General features: G+C 37.6%; 3 protein-coding genes across 7 annotated transcripts in view; 1 reads left to right on the forward strand and 2 right to left on the reverse strand.

Moving 5' to 3' along the window:
• Positions 1 to 13576, reverse strand: part of LOC117785271 (serine/threonine-protein kinase N) — a 41838-nt gene extending 28262 nt beyond the window's left edge. For 4 of the 5 annotated variants that reach the window (XM_034623207.1, XM_034623212.1, XM_034623214.1 and 1 more), the window contains exons 1-2: positions 13392 to 13575; positions 11812 to 12225 (exon numbers count right to left, since the gene is read on the reverse strand). In XM_034623207.1, the coding sequence (XP_034479098.1) occupies positions 11812 to 11832 (21 nt within the window). In that variant the 5' untranslated portion in view covers positions 11833 to 12225; positions 13392 to 13575. Of the gene's footprint in view, positions 1 to 11811 lie in introns of all 5 variants that reach the window. The other variant, XM_034623205.1, reaches the window with a different exon arrangement.
• Positions 13577 to 13918: 342 nt separating this feature from the next.
• LOC117785285 (SAP30-binding protein) lies at positions 13919 to 15129 on the reverse strand. Its single transcript, XM_034623228.1, has 3 exons — positions 14944 to 15129; positions 14145 to 14881; positions 13919 to 14084 (listed from the first exon to the last, which is right to left on the reverse strand). Exons 1-3 carry the CDS (start codon positions 15040 to 15042, stop codon positions 13961 to 13963), a joined length of 960 nt encoding a protein of 319 aa, XP_034479119.1. The 5' UTR covers positions 15043 to 15129; the 3' UTR covers positions 13919 to 13960.
• A 451-nt stretch (positions 15130 to 15580) lies between these two features.
• Positions 15581 to 17742, forward strand: LOC117785284 (conserved oligomeric Golgi complex subunit 6). Its single transcript, XM_034623227.1, has 2 exons — positions 15581 to 16643; positions 16708 to 17742. Exons 1-2 carry the CDS (start codon positions 15710 to 15712, stop codon positions 17649 to 17651), a joined length of 1878 nt encoding a protein of 625 aa, XP_034479118.1. The 5' UTR covers positions 15581 to 15709; the 3' UTR covers positions 17652 to 17742.
• The last annotated feature ends 3028 nt before the right edge of the window (positions 17743 to 20770 follow it).

A 20770-nucleotide genomic window follows, 5' to 3' on the forward strand; every position in this document is an offset into this window, starting at 1 on the left:
CCTATTATGAAACTGTCACACATTTTAGCCAGCTTACGGCTTTTGTTTATTATTACATCCATTTCTGTGAGATAAGCCAAGTGCCCGGTCATTTGCATAAGCTTCAAAAGCTGTGAAATGCCAAAGACACAGCATGGCGCCGCTTTACTTAGAAGCTATCTGACAGAGCGTGACTTTCTCTGCCACCTGACGAACCCAAAAATGAAGAACAAAACACAAAAGAACAAAACCCTTTCAGCAATCAACGTTGACAACCCTCATTAAGACAAAGAACAATAGGGTTGCCAGGCTGCCACAGTTGAAGCCCCATAAATGCCAATGCCGAGTGGCTGACTAATTAGATATCATACCCTATTCGACTAAAGACCCTGACGCATAAGCCTGACCCATACTCGACCTTACAAAGTATTCAGGCTAAAACATTGGCTAAATACTCAGGTTAAGCCACAATTTTATAGGGGGATTTTTCGACTACAGTTACGCATTTAAATCTGCATGCAATGTGACGCAGTAAGGTATATCTAATCTATCTATCCATTTGTTATTAATCATTCACCATGAGCATAATTTACAATAGATAAACAAGATAAAGATACATTATCTTGTCCGCAACAGCTGCAGCTATTCCGAATATCTTATCTTTCGACGAAAGGCATGCAAAAAAGCAAACCATCCTTCGATATGATACTATGCTAGACATACCCTATTTTCTTGAGAGACTTTATTAACAGAAATCTACAAAAAGTTTAAGAAATTTAAATGAATGACAGTTTCTTAAGAACATTTATTTTTAAAGTTTGGTTGATTTAAGGAAGGCTTAAAAATTTGAAAAGTTTAATGCTCCCAAGTTTAAAATGGTAGCTAGAATATACTCTGACTTAAATAATTTAAAAGAAAATTGACAGTTTCTTTCTTAAGAATATCTATTAAATTGAGTTGAATTATAGCCTTTTTCCATTACAAAGTTTTTAAACCTTTTTTTTTTCGTTTATTAAGAAATGCCATCTGTTAAAATTCTCAGTAAATGAAAATGTATATATACACTTTGTAGTGCAAATTGGGTATCAATAATTCAAACTGTAGAATGGTTATTAATATACAAAGTTTATGTACTTTTTTCTGTGTTTTGAACTAATTTTTTTAATACAAAAATGGTTATTTGTTAGGAATTTTACGGGCAAGAATTGTACATTTTTAAGCATTAGAGAATACAACTAGAAAATACCGAAAAAGTATATAAACTTTGTAGTGAAAGGCATGATTAAAAAGGAAACTTATATTCTACAAGACGTTGCATTATTGTATTTATTTTTAATCCATTCTTGTCTAAGCACTTCCTGAAACAACATTATAAAGTATTCACATACAAAAGCTGACTTGTATGAAAGCTCATCAGGGACAACTGCAAAGAAGGCTTCATAAAGAAAACCGAATTGCAACAAAATACACACAACAACTTAGACAGAGATACAACTGTGACATTTAACGATTGTGTTGCGTCTTTTACGAGTCAATAAACGGAAATTGCCAAGCAGCCAGCAACCAGCAACCAAAGTCAACAACGGCTAACAACCAAAAAGAGCCAACAAACCGGATGTCGTATGTGCCACAAGCCACAAAACGGGCTGACAGAGGGGGGTGGCAAGGGGGACTAAGCGAGTGTCCAATGCCAAGTGCAGCAGCTGATAAGACCAAAAAAAAAATATATATATATGATGAAGTCTTTCATATTTTTTATTGGCCAAGTTTACAGTTTCTTTAGCCAGATGCGTCATATCGCCAGAGACCCACGCATCGGAGGTTGACAAACTTGCCACGCAATGCATCAAAGCAAAAAACAAGAAAATTGAGTACAAAAAAAGGCTTAGAGTACCAGTTTTCTTTATAATTACGCCAAAAAGGAAAAGTGCAGATCTATAATAAAAACACACCACGAAACGAAATATAAAAAACAAAAAAAACAAAACGATCTTTGGGAAAGCCGCCGCATTCGGGCGGAAAATGAGCGGCTGTCAATTATACATAAGTGCAAGTAGATATACATATCTGTATAAATATGCGCTATATACGATGTACACACATATATCATGATTATAGCAACGAGCCAAGAACAATGCAGCAAAACAAAAGTTAAGATCTGCCTGGCGGCGATATGCAGATTACTTGGCTTGTTTTGGGTTGGGTGTCTGCATCTCTCTCGCTCTCTCTCTGACTTGCTGTCCCTTTTCCCAGCTCTCTGTCACTGCATGCAACGTGTGATTGTTTTGTATACCCTGCACTTAAATGGTACCTCTGGCTATTATAGGTATGCAGTTATGCTTTTTGCAATTAAATGAAACTACTTGATAGCTGAGGGTATCTCTTAGTCTAGCATGCTCAGCAACAGCGTTCTCACTTGCTTTTTTGTGTTGCAGTTGTTGTTGGGCGCGCTGTCACGTAACGAAAGGGAAAACTCTGTCGCGTTGTTTGTGAATCTGTGGGAAGTCATCGTCTTGCAACAATGACAAGGCGGCAAACGTAAAAAGGCAACATCAACAGCAACAACAGCAAAGGCACAAGCAACAATGGCTGCCAGGCAGCAGAATAACATAGAAGGTGCCCCCACAAATCCCAACATACAGTTCCAACTGGCTGCCTCTGCATTTTGAGATACTTTTTAACCCTGCACCCATTGAAAATGTACAAAAAAAAGGGTATTATAGCTGAGTGCGAATGTATTTAATAGACATTTCCGAAAGTATAAAGTGTTACCCATCAATTTTGTTATTCCAAAAGCCATTCAAAAGGTATTTCTTTTATACATACCCTTTCTTTGATAGGATATTGCTAGCAAATTTATTTATTACAACATTTTAATGTGAAATGAACAAAGAGAACAAACAAAGATCAAAATGAAATTCCGTTTAAAAATCTGATCTGTTTAAATAAGGTATAAGTATCTTGTAGTCGAGCATACCCGATATCTCGATATCTTATCAACGAGGGAGGAGTAGGCAGAGAAGAGTAGGAGCAATCAGAGAAGGTGGCAGAATAAGAAGCAGCACGCCCTGTTAACATGGCAAAAGAGTTGATTAATTAATTTATAAAAGTTAGCGGTACATTGCATATAGTATACAATTACAGTTAAGTAGGTTCTGCTATGGGAAAGCAGTCGCTGCTAATGCAATCAACTTTGTGCTGGGAATTGTTGCTGCAAAAACCTAATTGCATTAAGAGCTGTAAAAGCTCAGGCCAAAACCAAACGGCAGTCAAAACAAAAGCGCAATAAAACAAAATCAGAGCAATTCCCACAGAACGAAGCAAGAGAGATAGATAGACACACACATGTATGCACTCATAATGTGATTAAGCATAGACACACACACACAAATGCATTGATAGATTCTGTTGTTTTTACTGCCATTCAATCAATGCACAACGGCATTTTGAGAGCAGCAAAGCAGCGGTCAACAACACTTGCTGCTGTCCGAGAAGGAAGCAGCTCCAAATGAGAGAGAAGAGAGTGAGAGCGCAAAGCAGTGCAACGGAAGCTGCTTGCATTGTTGATGCATTTTGCAAATGACGCTCTCGCTATATCATTTAAGCTCTCTTCGTCATTAACACTCTCTGGCTATGCTATTAACATTCTGTTAGTTTGATTGAAAAATGCTTTATAGTTTGTTGTTGTTTGTTGTTATGCACTTGAATGCAGCAACAACAACAACAACAACAACAATCGTCATTTGGCCGCTTTGAACTCGCCATTTGGCGTTTTGCACGAGTGAAAGTGAAAATTACAAAATTATACAGAAATCAATGTTACAACAGCAGCAGCTAACGGAAAGGTGGACACTGTGAAATGGTCAGTAAAAAAAACGCACGAGTTTATTAGCCAACTGTTTGCAGCACACGAAACACGGTAAAAATCAACAAACAAACAAACAAGTAAACAGGAGACGGGCAAACAAACAACACAAACAACAAGTAACAGCTGCTGTTGTTGCAGTTGCCTGGCAACACGTGCGCAACTGTTGCAAGTTCATGACATGCCACAATTTGCTGTCGCTGTTGCCATCCCTGCACTTGACTTTGGGCCAACTCCAGCTCCACTTTTGCCACATTCCACTTCGTGTCCAACTAGACAAGTTCTACTTTCGCAACTTGTTTCTTGGTTTCTGTGGCAGCTCCCAACTTCTAGCTACCCATATTCAATTTGCAAGTCAACTTCAAACTGTGCAACAACAACGAGTAACGTTGTCCCAATTTACAACGCTGAGTAGCTGCCTGGCATAATTGGGGACACCTGCATGTGCCAAATTCAAAAACTAGTTGCAACAAACCAACAACAACAACAATGCAAACTGGGAAAGCAGGCAATAGAAACTCTTGGCGAACAGTTTGGAAATGGGAATGGGAATGAGAATGGAAATGGCAATAGAAATGGAACGCAATTTTCCAGCTACGCAATTAGAAGGTGAACATTTTTATGCATTGATTGATATTGATGTGGCAGCAATGTGAATCTGACGCTGTACTGTAAATAACAGCTATTGAACAGGACCAACATAACATAAAAAACCTAGCTTATTGAAATTTAAATATAAATGTATCTACAGCAGCAAGCATTTACCTACAGCTCTGTAAAATTTTGAAATAAAATGAAAACGGAAGCTTAATTAACAAATGTATGTTATAAATAGATTGTAACTACAGCTGTTAGCTAACATAATATTATTAACTGCTTTTGACAGATCTATATAAAAATATCGTAACATTTTAACCAAAATGTTAAAGTAAATCGGTTAAGCGTTAAAATGTTACCGCATAGAAATGTTACCATTTTAACACTATTAAATGCTGTAAAAGCAATTTCCAATCGTTTCTGTTGACGATTTGTAGCCGATTTAGAGCAACTTGAGCTGTACTTAGTCATTGCTGGTACAATTTGGAAACTACCGAGCTGTCAAACACTCGACAGTCGACAGTCACTACCAGAACACCCACTGGCGGTACGTTTAGCGTCCCATTGTCCACAGTCCACTGTCCAGTGGCTCATTTGAGCAGCTGAGCAGCAAAAGCGGCAAAAGTCAGCGTAGCAATTTGCGCAATTGAACTCATCAATTGCAGCAATTAAATGTGCCCAAGGCAGGCTATGAATTAACCAACTCACTGAAAAAAAAAAAAACCAGCGACACGGCAGCTCAAGATGAATGTGATATAACACCGACACGACCACGACAACAACAACGGCAAGTTAATTAAATGATTTTCAATGTCTGACGACCCCGCGTTACTTTCTTTGGCCCCCAGCAAACAGTGGAACAATAGCAAAAAGACACGCGAGGAGGGTGAGGGAAGCGAATTGGCAAGCTGGGAAAAATCAAATCTATTGCATTGGAAATGAATTTCCGCTAAGCGAGGAAAACCACAAACTCTTACCCCCAGAGTTACCTGCAGGATGCACAAATCCGTTGCAAATTCATCATCATTTTAGTTGAACTTTTCAGATATAAGTAGTAATACTAAGTAATAACTGCAACAAAGTCAATTTACAAGTACGTTACAAGTACAAAAAAAAGTAATTCGTTGCATGAAAATCTTGTATAATTTATTTATTTGGTTTTTGCGCAGCTAAAATTTTCCATATACAAATCGTGAATTGTTATTATTATTGTTGTGATTACCTTATCAGCAAACAGCAGCAAACAACAACATAACTACTAGATACAATTGAATTTGATTAAAAGAGTCTTGCCGTTCAAGCAATGTGCGGAAATCAAATAAAATGGGGTGAAAAATAAGAAAAACTGCAGCTTTTCAATCAGCGAGAGATGCATCTGCAAGATACAAAGATACATTGCGTATCTACAAGTGCTGCAAATGAAAGTTTAATTGATATACATTGTCTACAGCTCATGGACTTGGCCAAAACTGTTTGCCACCAGCTCATTCAAGCAGCAAGAAGTGTCTAAGCAAGAGAGCGGGCAACAACAAGAACCACAAACACATTAAGCCACTTGCTGGATGCATTCTTGGCCAAAAGTAAACACAACAACGACATTGCAGCCAACTGACAGACAGCCAAAGCCCTTTGTTTGAGCTGACGGCCTGTCAGTGGCCAAGACGTAGGCACACAGACAGACAGACGGACAGACGGACAGGCAGACAGACGTACAGCCGGACAGCCAGAGATTTAGAGATAGATAGACAGATGTACAGTGGGCAATGGACAGAAGGCGGCAGGACACGCGACACTTGAAAGCTGTTGTCACACTGTGCGTGTATGTGTGTGTTTGTTTGTTGTACAACATTTCCACGGCAATGTGGTCAAGTATTTGCTCTGGCATTTTCCATTTGCAAAATTTGTTCAACAAATTAACATTGCCAAGTATTCTTCAAGAACAGTCAAAGAGTTGGCGATCAAGTTAGTAGTTGACAGTTAACAGCCGTGCTGTTAACTACATTATGTTAGACAAAATTACTGTTAACGAAAATATGTTAAGCAGGTGTAAGCTTATGTATAACATAAACATTTTAAATTTCGTAACAACTTATCGAACTCATAAATAATTTTTAAATGTCTCGACAATAGACCTACCCGCTTGTTTTATATTGAAAGGTTCACTTGGTGATTGCTTTGCTTCAAGGGCATTTTCAATCCATTTTTTTTGACATTTTTCTTAAATTTGTATGCTGACCACTGCCCCATGTGACTATTTATATATTTATGTATGTCCAAATATGCAAATATACAACCCAGATTGGTAAAAATTTAATCTCATAATTTTTTAAAGGAATGCGTTCGGTAAACTTTAAAATCCAATTCCCATTGGAACCATTCCCATGTACATGCTTATAAAATCACAAATTATTGCATCGGAGCTATGTGAAATTACTTTCTAGTGGGTACATACACGTATTTTATACTCTGACGCTATTATTTTGTCTAAAGATTATATAGAACTGTCTTGAAATATAATGAAATGTACTGTAACTTTCGATGCTTTAAACTTTCTGATAATAAGAGTTTTGAAAATACATTAATAAGTCATTTATTTGAAATATATTTTAGGGTATATAGGTAGTCGTCTAGCCGACCTTTGTTAATAAGAGTAATATTTTCGTACCACAGTGTAGTGAGCTGATCCAAACGCTATACAGTTTCAATTTGATTTACCAACCAGAAAGACCGAATATTTGCTCAATTATTAAAAATGCGGATAAAATTACTTAAAATTTTGTGCCTTTACACTATTATTTCAATAGTAAATGCAAATGCTGACTTTAGTTATACAACAAGTTACCGAATTATATGTGAATATATTCTCAAATCAACATGTTCATTAGGTGGAGAAAGTAAAGAAGAATGTACAGTTGAATTACATGGCAATACTATGGAATTTATTTGCGATTATGTTAATCCTACTATACAGGGTTCTTGTAACGTAGATAAAAAAGCTGGGACTATGATTCACTGTCTTACAGAAGTGCAAGCACCTCGACTCAACAATCAAACAGGATTTTGCAACATGACCAAGGAGTACTATCAAAAGCGTATCTTCCAAAATTGCACGAACAGAGACGTATCTAAAATCAATATTAAAGAATTTTCAACGAATTTTACAAACAGTGAATATCTCAATCAATTATCATCGAATTTTCCTAACTTAAAACACATTTTGTGGAGTCAGTGCGATGAATGTCTGCCTTTTAATCAGTTACTACGAAAGTTTAAATACCTCAACACACTTGAAATGTCTATATGCGGAAACCTGAGCGCATGTCACGATGTCTATTCTACTAATCTAACTCAGATTGAAAAACTGCGGATTGAATTTAAACTCAATGATGATAATAATGGCAAATACAATTCTTTACTAAATCAAACACTTCTCAGAGGCATGGACAGTTTGAAAAATTTTGAATTGATATTTCCAAATAAATCATCTGTAGTTGAAGTACCGCAACTGCTGTTTCAAGGTTTAAGGAATTTATCTTCGTTACGAATTTTTAATTGCACCATCACAAAACTCGTCAAAGAACATTTTCAAGATCTGGTAAATTTAAGGAATTTGACGTTAGAAGCAGTAACCATTCATGATTTTGATTGGCTGAGGTAAGCGTATGAACAATAATTAAGCTATAATTAAATAAAATATTTTGTTGATGATTCATATTTATTTATTTCAGCTCCACAATAATACAAGATAATTTAACATTTTTGGACTTGGATAAGGATGTTCAACTTCCAATAACGAACATGTCTGCTTTTATTTGCCGAGATTTAAATACTTGCAACTTCAATGTTGATATACATAAAAAACCATGTCCCAAAGGTTGCAATTGCTATATGTACCGTTTACTTAATGAACTTTCAATATATTGTGGTAATGGTATGACAAAGATTCCAGAGCTGCCAATTCCAATAACTGGGAATGTAGTCCTTATCTTTTACGGCAATTACTTAACGCAGTTGCCGAATTTAACTTTATATGGTTATTCGAATATACGAAGACTTATTCTAGGCAAAAACAATCTGACAACTTTTACTGTTGGACAATTGCCACCCAATTTAACTCATTTAGACTTAAAAGACAACAATTTTCAATCGCTTGATTACAAAGTTATCGAATTTCTCTCAAAACGAGCAGGGAAAATAAATATGAGGCTATCTGGAAATCCATGGAAATGTAACTGCGATGACTTAAAAATGTTGCAATTTATCAGCAATTTGTCAAATGAAATCCTTGATCGCAATGATTTAATATGCTATAAAGATAACCTTACACTTTCGGCGCCTTGGATGTATGCAACTGAGTGTAAATCTTACACACTTTATATTATTTTCGGACCTCTTCTTGGATTAGCTGTCATCGTTATTATATTCTTGTATACCAAGAAATCAATTTTCTTGTGGCTATATGAGCGGAATCTTTGCCTTAAATGTATTTCCCGCCCGGAACCTGAAGCTGACACGACTTTAAAAATTGATGCATTTCTTGCATTTTCACATGTTGATCTGGATCTGATAAAGGAGTATTTGGATAAGCTGGAGAAAGGACCTCGCGAGTACAAACTGCGCTTCTATCAGCGGGATTGGCAGATAGGTGAATCCATTCCGGATTGCATATTGGAATCAATTGAATATTCCAAAAGGGTCATCATCTTGATGACCAATAACTTTGTCAATTCATCCTGGGGTCTCTTTGAATTCCGCTCCGCCATTAAAGCCACTTCGATGGACCCGAACAAACGACTGATTGTAATATTATATCCGGATGTCGACTTGGAGAGACTAGAACCCGAGCTGAAGCGTTATATGAAATACAACACGTATCTGAGGCGAGATGATCCCCAATTCTGGAGAAAACTGACTTTTGCCATGCCCCATAAAAAGGTCCATGGTGAGCAACCTGCCCTAACCGAATGTCCAGCAATTGAGGAAAGCCCAGTATAAGGATCTACGATTGGTAAATATTAATAATATTTTTTTATTACTGAAATATTGTTAATTATTTGAATTTTTATTAATTTCAGTACCAATTGAAATATCTCATAATTGCTACACTATCTCATTATCAAGACCTCAGATCAGAGCAGAAGAAAATTAAAAATTATTACGTTAACTCTACTTTAAGTTCTAAGTTGCTGTTACCAAATGTAAAGCCATGCCAAACTAATTATAATTTTCAATAATCAATTTCTAAAACTATTTTTATAACAACTATGTTACTTTAATTGGTTTTTGATTGATTTTTGTTAAGAAATGCACTTTGGCACTTATCAATAGTACAACAACTTTTGAAACCATTTTTAAAACAACTGTTATAAGAAGTCATATTACATTTAAATGTAGACAAGATGATGACAAAAGTTATTAAACGCTCAGGCAAGGGTATTAAAATGGCATTCGCTGTTAAATTAAGTAGCTTGGGCTCCATTTGGCGTCTCCCAGTTCGCAATCCCAGTTAAATTGTGTTGGAAGACTTCGCGAAATGGATATGGCATCCATTCAAAACTGGCCTGACCCTGTTCTGGTGCACCACAAAAAAGTGCGAGACAAGCAACCGGTTTGGGCGATTGCAACTTGCAACTTGCAACAGCAAGAATAACACACAGAAATACAACAACAACAAAAAACCTGCAGGCAATCTTCATGAGTAGCTCCCGATGCAGCAGCTTTAACAACAACAACAGCTTAAGTTGCAGTTGCAGTTGGAATCTCAGGTGCAATGGCAAGGTAGAAAAGCTGAAGAGCAGCTACTTCAAATGACATTCGCCTGGAGAGATGCAAGACTCCCAGCGAGCAGCAACAACAACTGCAACAGCAATAACAACTTCAATCTGGTTTTTGGATTTCTTCTGGTTTTTATATTCTCTGCGATTTGCATTCCAACAAAGCATTCGCTTCAAAAGTTACAAAAAAAATGAGGCCATTGGATATATGTGACTTATGATTTTCACCTTCAAATTCATGGTCAATGACATAAGGCGGGGATATCTCCCTCTTCTCCTCAATTCTCCCCTTTCTGTTTTACTCTGAATAGACGAGCTTTGATTCAGTTGCAATTGCTTTTCCGATTTGTGTAATTAACATTGAGTACGTGATGATAATCCACATACAGTTGAAATCTACAGCTTCTTCAACCAGACTATAAACTGATAAGCGCATTTGCTTTGATAAGCCTGTTTTTAATTGCCATCACTTTAATTGTAATTGCACACCCACACATACACAGAGCGAGACAGAGACAGTCGTTAATACTGTTACTATTAATAAACAAGTCGGTTAATTTGTTTTAGTTATTGCTGCTGTTTATTTATTCAGTGGACCACGCACTTAAACCAATTGACATTTTGTGCACACACTAACATAAACAATTTGAATTTGTTGAGCACGCGAGAAATGTGAACAACTGAAATTCCAATGATGTCATTTAACAGTTGTGTTAGTGCTATAAATAACCCTACATTTCATGTTAAATAGAGCTAAATTCGAGATTAAGTAGAGCGTAAGGTATTCCAAATTTAAGCAAATGCAAACACTAACTACACTCCTTATTTAATTGCGTTTGTTAAAACCACTTGGGAATTAATGTCCTTTCATAATAAATTATACATAATGTTAATTTACAGCTGTAAACTCAAGTTCAGCTTCAATGCTAGCTTCTGGACAAATATTACAAATATGTAAACTTTACCTCACCTTTAATGTTAACATACGCTGATTTAAAGTTCTAACGCAAATATTTCAAGCTATAAAGTTTAAATTTAATACATTTTTGTTAAATATTTAAATATATTTTATTTTTGAACTATCTTTCAAGCTTAAAATGGGTTTATTTTTTGTAAAAGTTTTGACGTCTGCTTTTAGTTCTGATAAGTACATAAATAAACTTTGCAGTGTTAATTAACAGCATCTATTAACATTTTGCTGCAAGTATTTAACATTTTAAAGCGTGGGCGAATTAACATTTAGTTCATTGAGTCGTACTGTCAGAATGTTAGTCATAAAGCAAGCAGTTTTTTTGTTAGTTTGTTGCTGCGCACAGGAAGCGCCAGGGGGAAATGTTAAATGAAGTGGCACATTAAGGATACGCCACAAGTGTCTGCGTCAGCTGAGCCGGAAACTCCTGGCTTCCGTGCTTACACACACACACACTCATATGTATGTACATATTTATGTACCTGGCAACAGGTGTGCCTGGTCATGGACTAAGCATTGGCTGATAAAAAAAAAGAACTAAAAATCGAATAAATATAAAAGAACCAAGCCCACGGCAACAACAACGGGCCATGTAAAATGTCCTATCAGTAGTGCTGTCGACTCACCTGATAATACGAATCCGACATGTTTAAATGTTGTTGTTGTTCTTGTTACTGTTGCTGTTGCTGCTGTCTCTGTTGAATCACTCGTTGTCCGCTTGTTGTTGCTGCTGTTGACTTTGTTATTACAGTTTTTCTTGTTTTTGTTTTTTCTTTTTATTTTGTCGCCCGTCAGAGTAGAGATACACACACACACATACGCATACGCATACGCACGCACACAGACTGACGACAAACGCACGTCGCGTTTCTTTTCGTTCGTTTCGTTCGGTTTCGTTTAGTTTGTTTACTTTTGCTCCAAAAAACGTTTAGTTATGTTTGTATGTTTGTATGTATGTATGTGTTTGCTGTTCACACTTTAACACCTGATGCCAAAATATAACTGTGCTGTTATAGTGTGCGCTCTCTTTTTGCTATTTGCTATCGATATTGAATAGAATTCGTTGTTGTTGTTGTCATTGTTGGAACGTTGGGAATGCGACGACAGGCAAAGCAACAGGTGGCAGAGCGAGATAGAGATAGGCAGAGGGCAAGAGGGAGACAATGCTTTACGAAATTACAAAGAGATGACGAAGAGAGGAAACACCGTTTTTCCTATTGTTGATAAATATTGTTATTATTCGCATATATTATGCATATTTCAGGGAAATTCACACACAACCTGACCACAACAATAACAATAACAGCGTGTGCTGTGCAAGCGATAAACACAAACAAACAGTTGTTGGCGGTCTTCCATAGAAATTAGCTTCAATTGAGCATTTTGCGGATTTAATTGGAAATTGTTTTTGATTGAAGCTGTTGCTGCCTCTGCTGGGCTCTCTGCCGCTGCCTTTGCCGCTGCTGACAGTCACATAATAAGCAGCGGCAATCGCTTTATAAATAAGCACCAGCTGATGGATGTACGGGACGCGGCAGTGGACAGTGGAGCGCCGTAATCAGCACAAAGAAGCAGGAGCTGAAATAGCAACAATACTAAACAAAAAAACGCAAGTGGCGGCAAATAAAAGCTGCTCGCGCAGCTAAATGGAAATGCCTGCTTAGCCCTTCTCGTTCTCTCCCTCGTTTCTACTCGTTCTCACTCATTCACACACTCACACACACACATATACACATACACAAGGCAGATAGGCAGAACCGACAGGCACGCAGGTCCAATACCGGTTGCATTGTAATGGCGTCTAAATAATGAGCCACCTTGAAATAATAACACGGCCAAGATTATTTAAACAAAATTCGCAATACAAATCGCACATATACGCACTCAAATACAAACGGACTGCTTTATTTTGCTAAAGATACATACGTATGTACATATGTGTTTGGTATCTTTCTCATCTTCTTTATCTTATACAAAATTTCACTCGTATTCGTACATTTTTAATTGTAATCTCGTTCTCGCTCACTCACACTCAAGCACACACATACATGCATACAAATAGCGCTACTCAGATCAAATTCTTTGCTGTCTGCGCTTCTGCTGCTCTGCCTTGCTGCTGCTGCGTTGTCGACATTTCGCTTTGGTTTTCTTTTCTTGTTGTGTATGTTGAGATGCAAAAGCAATAAAACTAATATGAATCACGTACACTTTGTATTCAAATCATTACGATTGTGTTGAGTGTTGTTCTTGTAATTGTTGCATGCAATAAAATAGACACTTTTGTTGTATTTTTAAAACGAAAAATGTGAAATGGTTAAAAACAGAAAACGGCCGTCGCTTTTGTTCCCCCTAAAATCTTGGCAACACTGGTGTTTCCACACTGTTTTGGCCTAAAGGCTGCCACCCGGTCTAAAGGCTGCCACCCTGCAAAATTTTCCGATCCGGCAGCACTAACCATTTTAATCAAATTGCCAAAACAGTTTCAACTAAGAAAATTTAATATTTTTTAAAATTTTCTTAATATTAAAGATACAATTTTTTTAATTTTCGCATTATGAATTTAATTTAAATTTACATTTATCAGTGTAGCCGCAAGCGAATAATAACGCGTTCTAATGAATACTAATTCAGTATTTATTAATTACCAGATGTTCTGGTATATTTTAGGTATAAAAATTAGAGACGTTACTCCTAATTAGCAATTTGCTCCTCACTTTGAATCAAAGACAAGCGTTTTCACAATTAGTTATTTTTATTTAAAAGTTGTATTATAAATTAAACTGCTGGTTTCTTGGGCAGCGAACCGAAAGCGGATATAACCGTGCCTTTAGTGCCCGTCACTGTTGTGGTCAATGCAGGTAATGTTTGCTTTGCAGCAGGCTGGTCCCACTTTGATTTGCTGCAAGAGAGAAAAAATTAAAAATTGCTTAAATCATTAGAATTTTCATCTATAATTTACCGCTTCTTGGCCTCTTCTTCGACCTTGCGTGCCAGCGCCGTCGCCTGCTCCACCTTGTCCATCTCCTTGCGATCCTTTTGCCGTTTAACCATCTCAGTTTTCTGCACGGCAGACAAAGATTCATAATAACTCTCCTCGCCCCACTGCAGAGGATCGTAGATTTCAGGCGGATAATTCGTGCCAAACTCGTTGATGTCACAGAAACTGATGAGCTTCTCATAGATGCTTGGATTACGGAACTCCTTGCGGTCCTGTATAACGCGATTCATGTCCATATTCGTTTGTCGCATCTTAGTGTACATTTTTGTGATCTTTGCAACCAACTCTGGAGGCGGGTTACCTTTCGGTTCGGGAGGCAGTTGGAATTTGTATTTGGCGTACTTTGGATCCTTTTCGTAACTCTCCGCCGATCGCTCATCGGCATTATATGTATTGGAATCATCGTCGTCCACCTCCATGGGCGTATCTGCATTTCCTTCAGCTTTGCCTCCGCTCTTCTCTTTGCCGTTCTCGTGGTGCTCGCCATCCTCTCCCGAGTTGGCGCTCTCGCTTGACGACTCCTCTTCGCTCGACTCGGGAGCGCGATCTTCCTCCTCATCCGAAATAAGAGTATCATCCTGGTAACTCACTAAACGTCGCAACTTCTTGGCTCGTTTTTTCTTCTTGGATTTCTTAGGCTCTGACTCCTGTTTAACTGGCGTAACTGGCTGTGGAGTTGGCTGCTTCGGTATAATTACCTGTAAATGATTAAAAATATTTCTTACATTTTATATCTTAAATACAATTTCAAGGTACACACCTGTGACGCTGTGGAGTTTTGTGAATCGGGACTCGCATCTCCCTCGTTTTCCGAGTCCGTGTACTGTGCGGTCAAGCTGGCCAAAGCTGAGTGGCTCATTGTAACTCTATTTTATTTTATATTTATCCAAAATGCTCAAATTACAAGAAAAATATAATAAATACAAGTTGGTTGTGTGAAGGTGAGCAAGAAAGAGTTGCCACTGTGTCGCTCGAAAACAGTGTGGCAACCTTGAACCCAAGAGCGTTGAACGGTGTGGCAGCCTTGGTTCTCAGAAACTGTTGTAGTACCATATTTTGATCAAATTTGGAAATATCTTTAATGTTAAAACTAGCTTTTTAAAAAAATTTTACAGAGTATTTGTTAGAACGTGTGGATAGCCAGAGAAGATATGTCAGTTTTGGGTACTTTGTTAAATAAATCTTTTCAAGTATTCCTCTAATTTACCTTTAGACAAGTTGGCAGCCACTAGCTGGCTATCAGCTGTTTGTTTATAAAGCTTACACGACATTTGTATTGCGATAAATCAGAGTCCTCTCAATTCACGCTTCACAGAAAGGAGTATGAGTTGGCAGCAAAGCCAAGAGAGTACCACATTATAAATAAGTGGATAAACTAAATCAATATAACAGTATAGTTTATTAATAAATCAGTTCTTAAATAAATCAGCTTATATGTTAGTATTTACGTTAAGTAATTTGTTATATGTCTGTCGTGTAAACCCAGTAATTGTGATTGTTGATGTTGACGTCGCCAGTTGGAAAACATGAGCGCAACACAAGAAGATCAGGATCGCATTCAAAAGCGAGTAAATAAGATACTGGAGACGCGTCTGGAAACAGACAAGGACACGCTCGATGCCCTAAATGGACTGTCCACATTTTTCACCGAAAATACGCTACAAAATCGACGCAATCTGCGTAGCCAAATCGAGCATCGATCCGTTGGCATCAATGAAAACTTTTTAAAGGCCTTTCGTGAGGTGAAACTGACACTGGATGCAGTCTGCGGGGATCTGGATACCATGGCCACGTCGGTGCAGACCATGAAGACGGACCTGGAAACATCCAAGGCCTTGACCAAGGATCTGATAGAGCAGACAAATAAAATGCAGGAGGAACGCGAGCGATTGGAGGTGCATCAACAAATCGCACAAGCGTTTTTGGCGCGCTTTCAGCTCAGCGTGCCGGAGCATCAGCTGCTCTACGGCACCGCCAAGGATGCACCCATTGTGCCCGAGTTCTTCAAGGTGCTCGATCGGGTGCAGTCCATACATTCCGATTGCCGGCTGTTGATGCAGTGCGGCTATCAAACCGCTGCCCTGGACATCATGGAGGAGATGACGCTGCATCAGGAGGGCGCACTGGAACGCCTCTATCGCTGGACCCAAAACCACTGTCGCAATCTCGAGAACAACGAGATCGGCCCACTGATTGTCGAGGCCATGAGTCGCCTGCAGGACAGACCGGTGCTCTTCAAGTACGTCATCGATGAGTATGCGATTGCACGACGAGCTGTCCTCGTGCGACAGTTTATTGAGGCGCTAACCGAGGGCGGACACGGCGGCAATCCCAAACCCATTGAGCTGCATGCTCACGATCCCAAACGCTACATTGGCGACATGTTCGCCTGGCTGCATCAAAGTATTCCCAACGAGAAAGAGAATCTTACGTTGCTCTTCAAAAAGTGTGATAAGCATGGTAAGAACTCCGCTTAAACAATCACATGATTCTACATCTACATCGATTCCGCTTTTATTTTCAGATATTTCGGAGCAAATGCAGAAGGCTCTGGGCTACATAGCCGACGGCGTCTGTCATCCGCTAAAGGTGCGCGTGGAGACCATATTGAGTTCGGAGCGGGACACCATCATACTGTTTACCATCTCGAATCTGTTGCGTTTCTATCAGCAGATTATGAAGCAGGTCGTCCAGGGCGGCAGTCTGGAGCAGTGTCTCATTGAGCTGCAGCTGAGCAGCGAGCAAATCTATCTGAATGCTCTCGCTGCCCAGGTGCGCAGTGTGCTGCAGCGTCCGGCGGGCACAAGTCTGGCATTGGAGCCACCACAGCGGGATTTGGTGCCACCGCCGAGTGTTGCACGTCTGCTAAACATCTTAAAGGAGATCCTCTCTGTGGCAACGATGGTGGATGGCCGTCAGGCGGATATCACCAAGATAGTGACCTGTGTGATTGATCCGCTGCTGCAGTCGGTGCAGGAGAGTGCCGCCCACTTGCCCACCGTGGACATGGCTGTCTATTTGCTCAACTGTCTCTATCACATGCAGAGCACCTTGGCGGTCTTTGAGTATATGGATGAGCGGGTGGAGCGACTGCAGGCACAGTCGGATGCACAGCTGGACACGCTGACCTCCGAGCAGGCCTCCTCCTTGGTGGCCAATCTCAATCTGGGTCCCATCTACACAATACTGCAAAGCAATCAAACGAAAATTGAAACGAATCTATTAAAGATCTTCATGTCCAAGATGGATGCATTCCTGGAACTACCCGATGTGCTGCTGCTGCCACAGGTGCAGCTAATCATGTCCAGCGCTCATCGCGGCACCGTCCAACGTCGCGCCTTTAATGTGATTGTGGCCATCTACAAACAGATCTACGAACGGGTTCACGATCCCGCCAATGGATTCGAGCAGCCGGATGCTCTGCTCCACAAGACGCCCGACCAGGTTGCTCACATCCTGGCCACCTAATCCACTCTGGACAACAACCTTTTATGTGCATTATTCTAAAAAGAAAAATAAGTAAATAAAAATATATATCTAATTTATGTAGTGAGCAATGTTCAAAATTGTTGTGTTTGTTATTATTGCAGCAATTCACTCGTGTCGCATATGTATTCCCTAACCAAGCAGCATATTAGCTATATCAACTGTCTTACATTTTAGGCAAACAAGTCTGGAATTTCGAAATTTTAGCTAGGTCTGTTGTGTATGGGAAAAAATTCCCTAATGTATGCAATAATTTGCATAAAAGAGTAACATTCACTTTATTATAATTTTTTTTTTAATTTGACGAATAAGCTTAATTTGCTTTTCTTTCTTTATGACAATTTGACGGTGTATATCTTTTTATTTTATCTCATTTATGACTGTTCACCTTTAAAATCGAACCCAATCTTTCGAACTATAAATGCCCAATTTGGTCAAAAGAATATATGTTTATACAAATTGACTAACAATTTTTTTTTTTTAATTTTATAGGGATGGAAATATAAAGTAATTTTAACTAAGCTTACCATTTCGACCACCGATTTAATAACTGTACAAATTGAAAGCTTAATTATATGCCCAAAACACAAAATAGTCAATATTTAAGGAAAGTATCTAAGATTAAGTCATACAATTAATAAAACATTCTTGTAAATTAAGCATATTTGTCATTTAAAGTTTGGGTATTTAGCTCAGTGAGCTTTTAAATCACCATCAATCTGCTTTTTTTCATTATTTTTCTCCTTGACTCTTACTGAAAAACTTTCAATTCTCATAACTTTGTCAAAACCTTACCGATTTTCATGCGGAATATCATTTTGATCATTATTTGGCATCTACTTTGATTCTGCATCAAAATATTATGTATTTAAAAAATTCGATTTTTTCCCCTATCACTGTCTATTTTATCCGTATTTCCCTTGACTTGCTCCTTAAGACTTACTCAAAAACTTCAAAATGTCATAACTTTGCCAAAAATTGACGGATTTTCATGCGGAATATCATTTTGATCATTATTTGGCCTCTACTTTGATTCTGCATCAAAATATTATGTATTTAAAAAATTCGATTTTTTCCCCTATCACTGTCTATTTTATCCGTATTTCCCTGGAGTTGCCCCTTAAGACTTACTCAAAAACTTCAAAATGTCATAACTTTGCCAAAACTTGACGGATTTTCATGCGGAATATCATTTTGATCATTATTTGGCCTCTACTTTGATTCTACATCAAAATATTATGTATTTAAAAATTCGATTTTTCCCTATCACTGTCTATTTTATCCGTATTTCCTTGACTTGCCCTTAAGACTTACTCAAAACTTCAAATGTCATAACTTTGCCAAAACTTGACGTATTTTCATGCGGAATATCATTTTGACCATTATTTGGCGTCTACTTTGATTCTGCATCAAAATATTTTTTATTTAAAAAATTCGATTTTTTCCCCTATCACTGTCTATTTTATCCGTATTTCCCTTGACTTGCCCTTTAAGACTTACTCAAAAACTTCAAAATGTCATAACTTTGCCAAAACTTGACGGATTTTCATGCGGAATATCATTTTGATCATTATTTGGCCTCTACTTTGATTCTACATCAAAATATTATGTATTTAAAAAATTCGATTTTTTCCCCTATCACTGTCTATTTTATCCGTATTTCCCTTGACTTGCCCCTTAAGACTTACTCAAAAACTTCAAAATGTCATAACTTTGCCAAAACTTGACGGATTTTCATGCGGAATATCATTTTGATCATTATTTGGCGTCTACTTTGATTCTGCATCAAAATATTATGTATTTAAAAAATTCGATTTTTTCCCCTATCACTGTCTATTTTATCCGTATTTCCTGAGTTGCCCTTAAGACTTACTCAAAACTTCAAAATGCCATAACTTTGCCAAAACTTGACGGATTTTCATGCGGAATATCATTTTGATCATTATTTGGCCTCTACTTTGATTCTACATCAAAATATTATGTATTTAAAAATTCGATTTTTCCCTATCACTGTCTATTTTATCCGTATTTCCCTTGACTTGCCCCTTAAGACTTACTCAAATACTTCAAAATGTCATAACTTTGCCAAAACTTGACGTATTTTCATGCGGAATATCATTTTGACCATTATTTGGCGTCTACTTTGATTCTGCATCAAAATATTTTTTATTTAAAAAATTCGATTTTTTCCCCTATCACTGTCTATTTTATCCGTATTTCCCTTGACTTGCCCCTTAAGACTTACTCAAAAACTTCAAAATGTCATAACTTTGCCAAAACTTGACGGATTTTCATGCGGAATATCATTTTGATCATTATTTGGCGTCTACTTTGATTCTGCATCAAAATATTATGTATTTAAAAAATTCGATTTTTTCCCCTATCACTGTCTATTTTATCCGTATTTCCCTGGAGTTGCCCCTTAAGACTTACTCAAAAACTTCAAAATGTCATAACTTTGCCAAAACTTGACGGATTTTCATGCGGAATATCATTTTGATCATTATTTGGCCTCTACTTTGATTCTACATTAAAATATTATGTAGTTAAAAAATTCGATTTTTTCCCCTATCACTGTCTATTTTATCCGTATTTCCCTTGACTTGCCCCTTAAGACTTACTCAAAAACTTCAAAATGTCATAACTTTGCCAAAACTTGACGGATTTTCATGCGGAATATCATTTTGATCATTATTTGGCCTCTACTTTGATTCTACATCAAAATATTATTTATTTAAAAAAGTAGATTTTTTCCCCTATCACTGTCTATTTTATCCGTATTTCCCTGGACTTACCCCTTAAGACTTACTCAAAAACTTCAAAATGTCATAACTTTGCCAAAACTTGACGGATTTTCATGAGGAATATCATTTTGATTATTATTTGGCCTCTACTTTGATTCTGCATCAAAATATTATGTATTTAAAAAAACAATTTTTTCCCCTATTTTATTAATTTTATCTGTATTTCCCTTGACACCAACTGAAAAACTTCCAATTCTCTTAACTTTGTTAAATCTTAACCGATTTAATTGTGGAATTAAATTTTTATCATTATTCGCATCAAAAATTCATTTTTGAGTCGCTAAATCCCTTTTTTCT

This window comes from Drosophila innubila (genome assembly GCF_004354385.1).
Source record: "Drosophila innubila isolate TH190305 chromosome 2R unlocalized genomic scaffold, UK_Dinn_1.0 1_C_2R, whole genome shotgun sequence".
NCBI lineage: Eukaryota > Metazoa > Arthropoda > Insecta > Diptera > Drosophilidae > Drosophila > Drosophila innubila.

Coding starts and splice junctions, on each gene's coding strand:
- LOC117785284 (XM_034623227.1), top strand. CDS start 15,710: ATGAGCGCAACACAAGAAGATCAGGATCGCATTCAAAAGCGAGTAAAT. Junction 16,644..16,707: donor CAAAAAGTGTGATAAGCATG/GTAAGAACTCCG, acceptor TTTTATTTTCAG/ATATTTCGGAGCAAATGCAG.
- LOC117785285 (XM_034623228.1), bottom strand. CDS start 15,042: ATGAGCCACTCAGCTTTGGCCAGCTTGACCGCACAGTACACGGACTCG. Junction 14,882..14,943: donor AAAACTCCACAGCGTCACAG/GTGTGTACCTTG, acceptor AATCATTTACAG/GTAATTATACCGAAGCAGCC. Junction 14,085..14,144: donor GAAGAAGAGGCCAAGAAGCG/GTAAATTATAGA, acceptor TCTCTCTTGCAG/CAAATCAAAGTGGGACCAGC.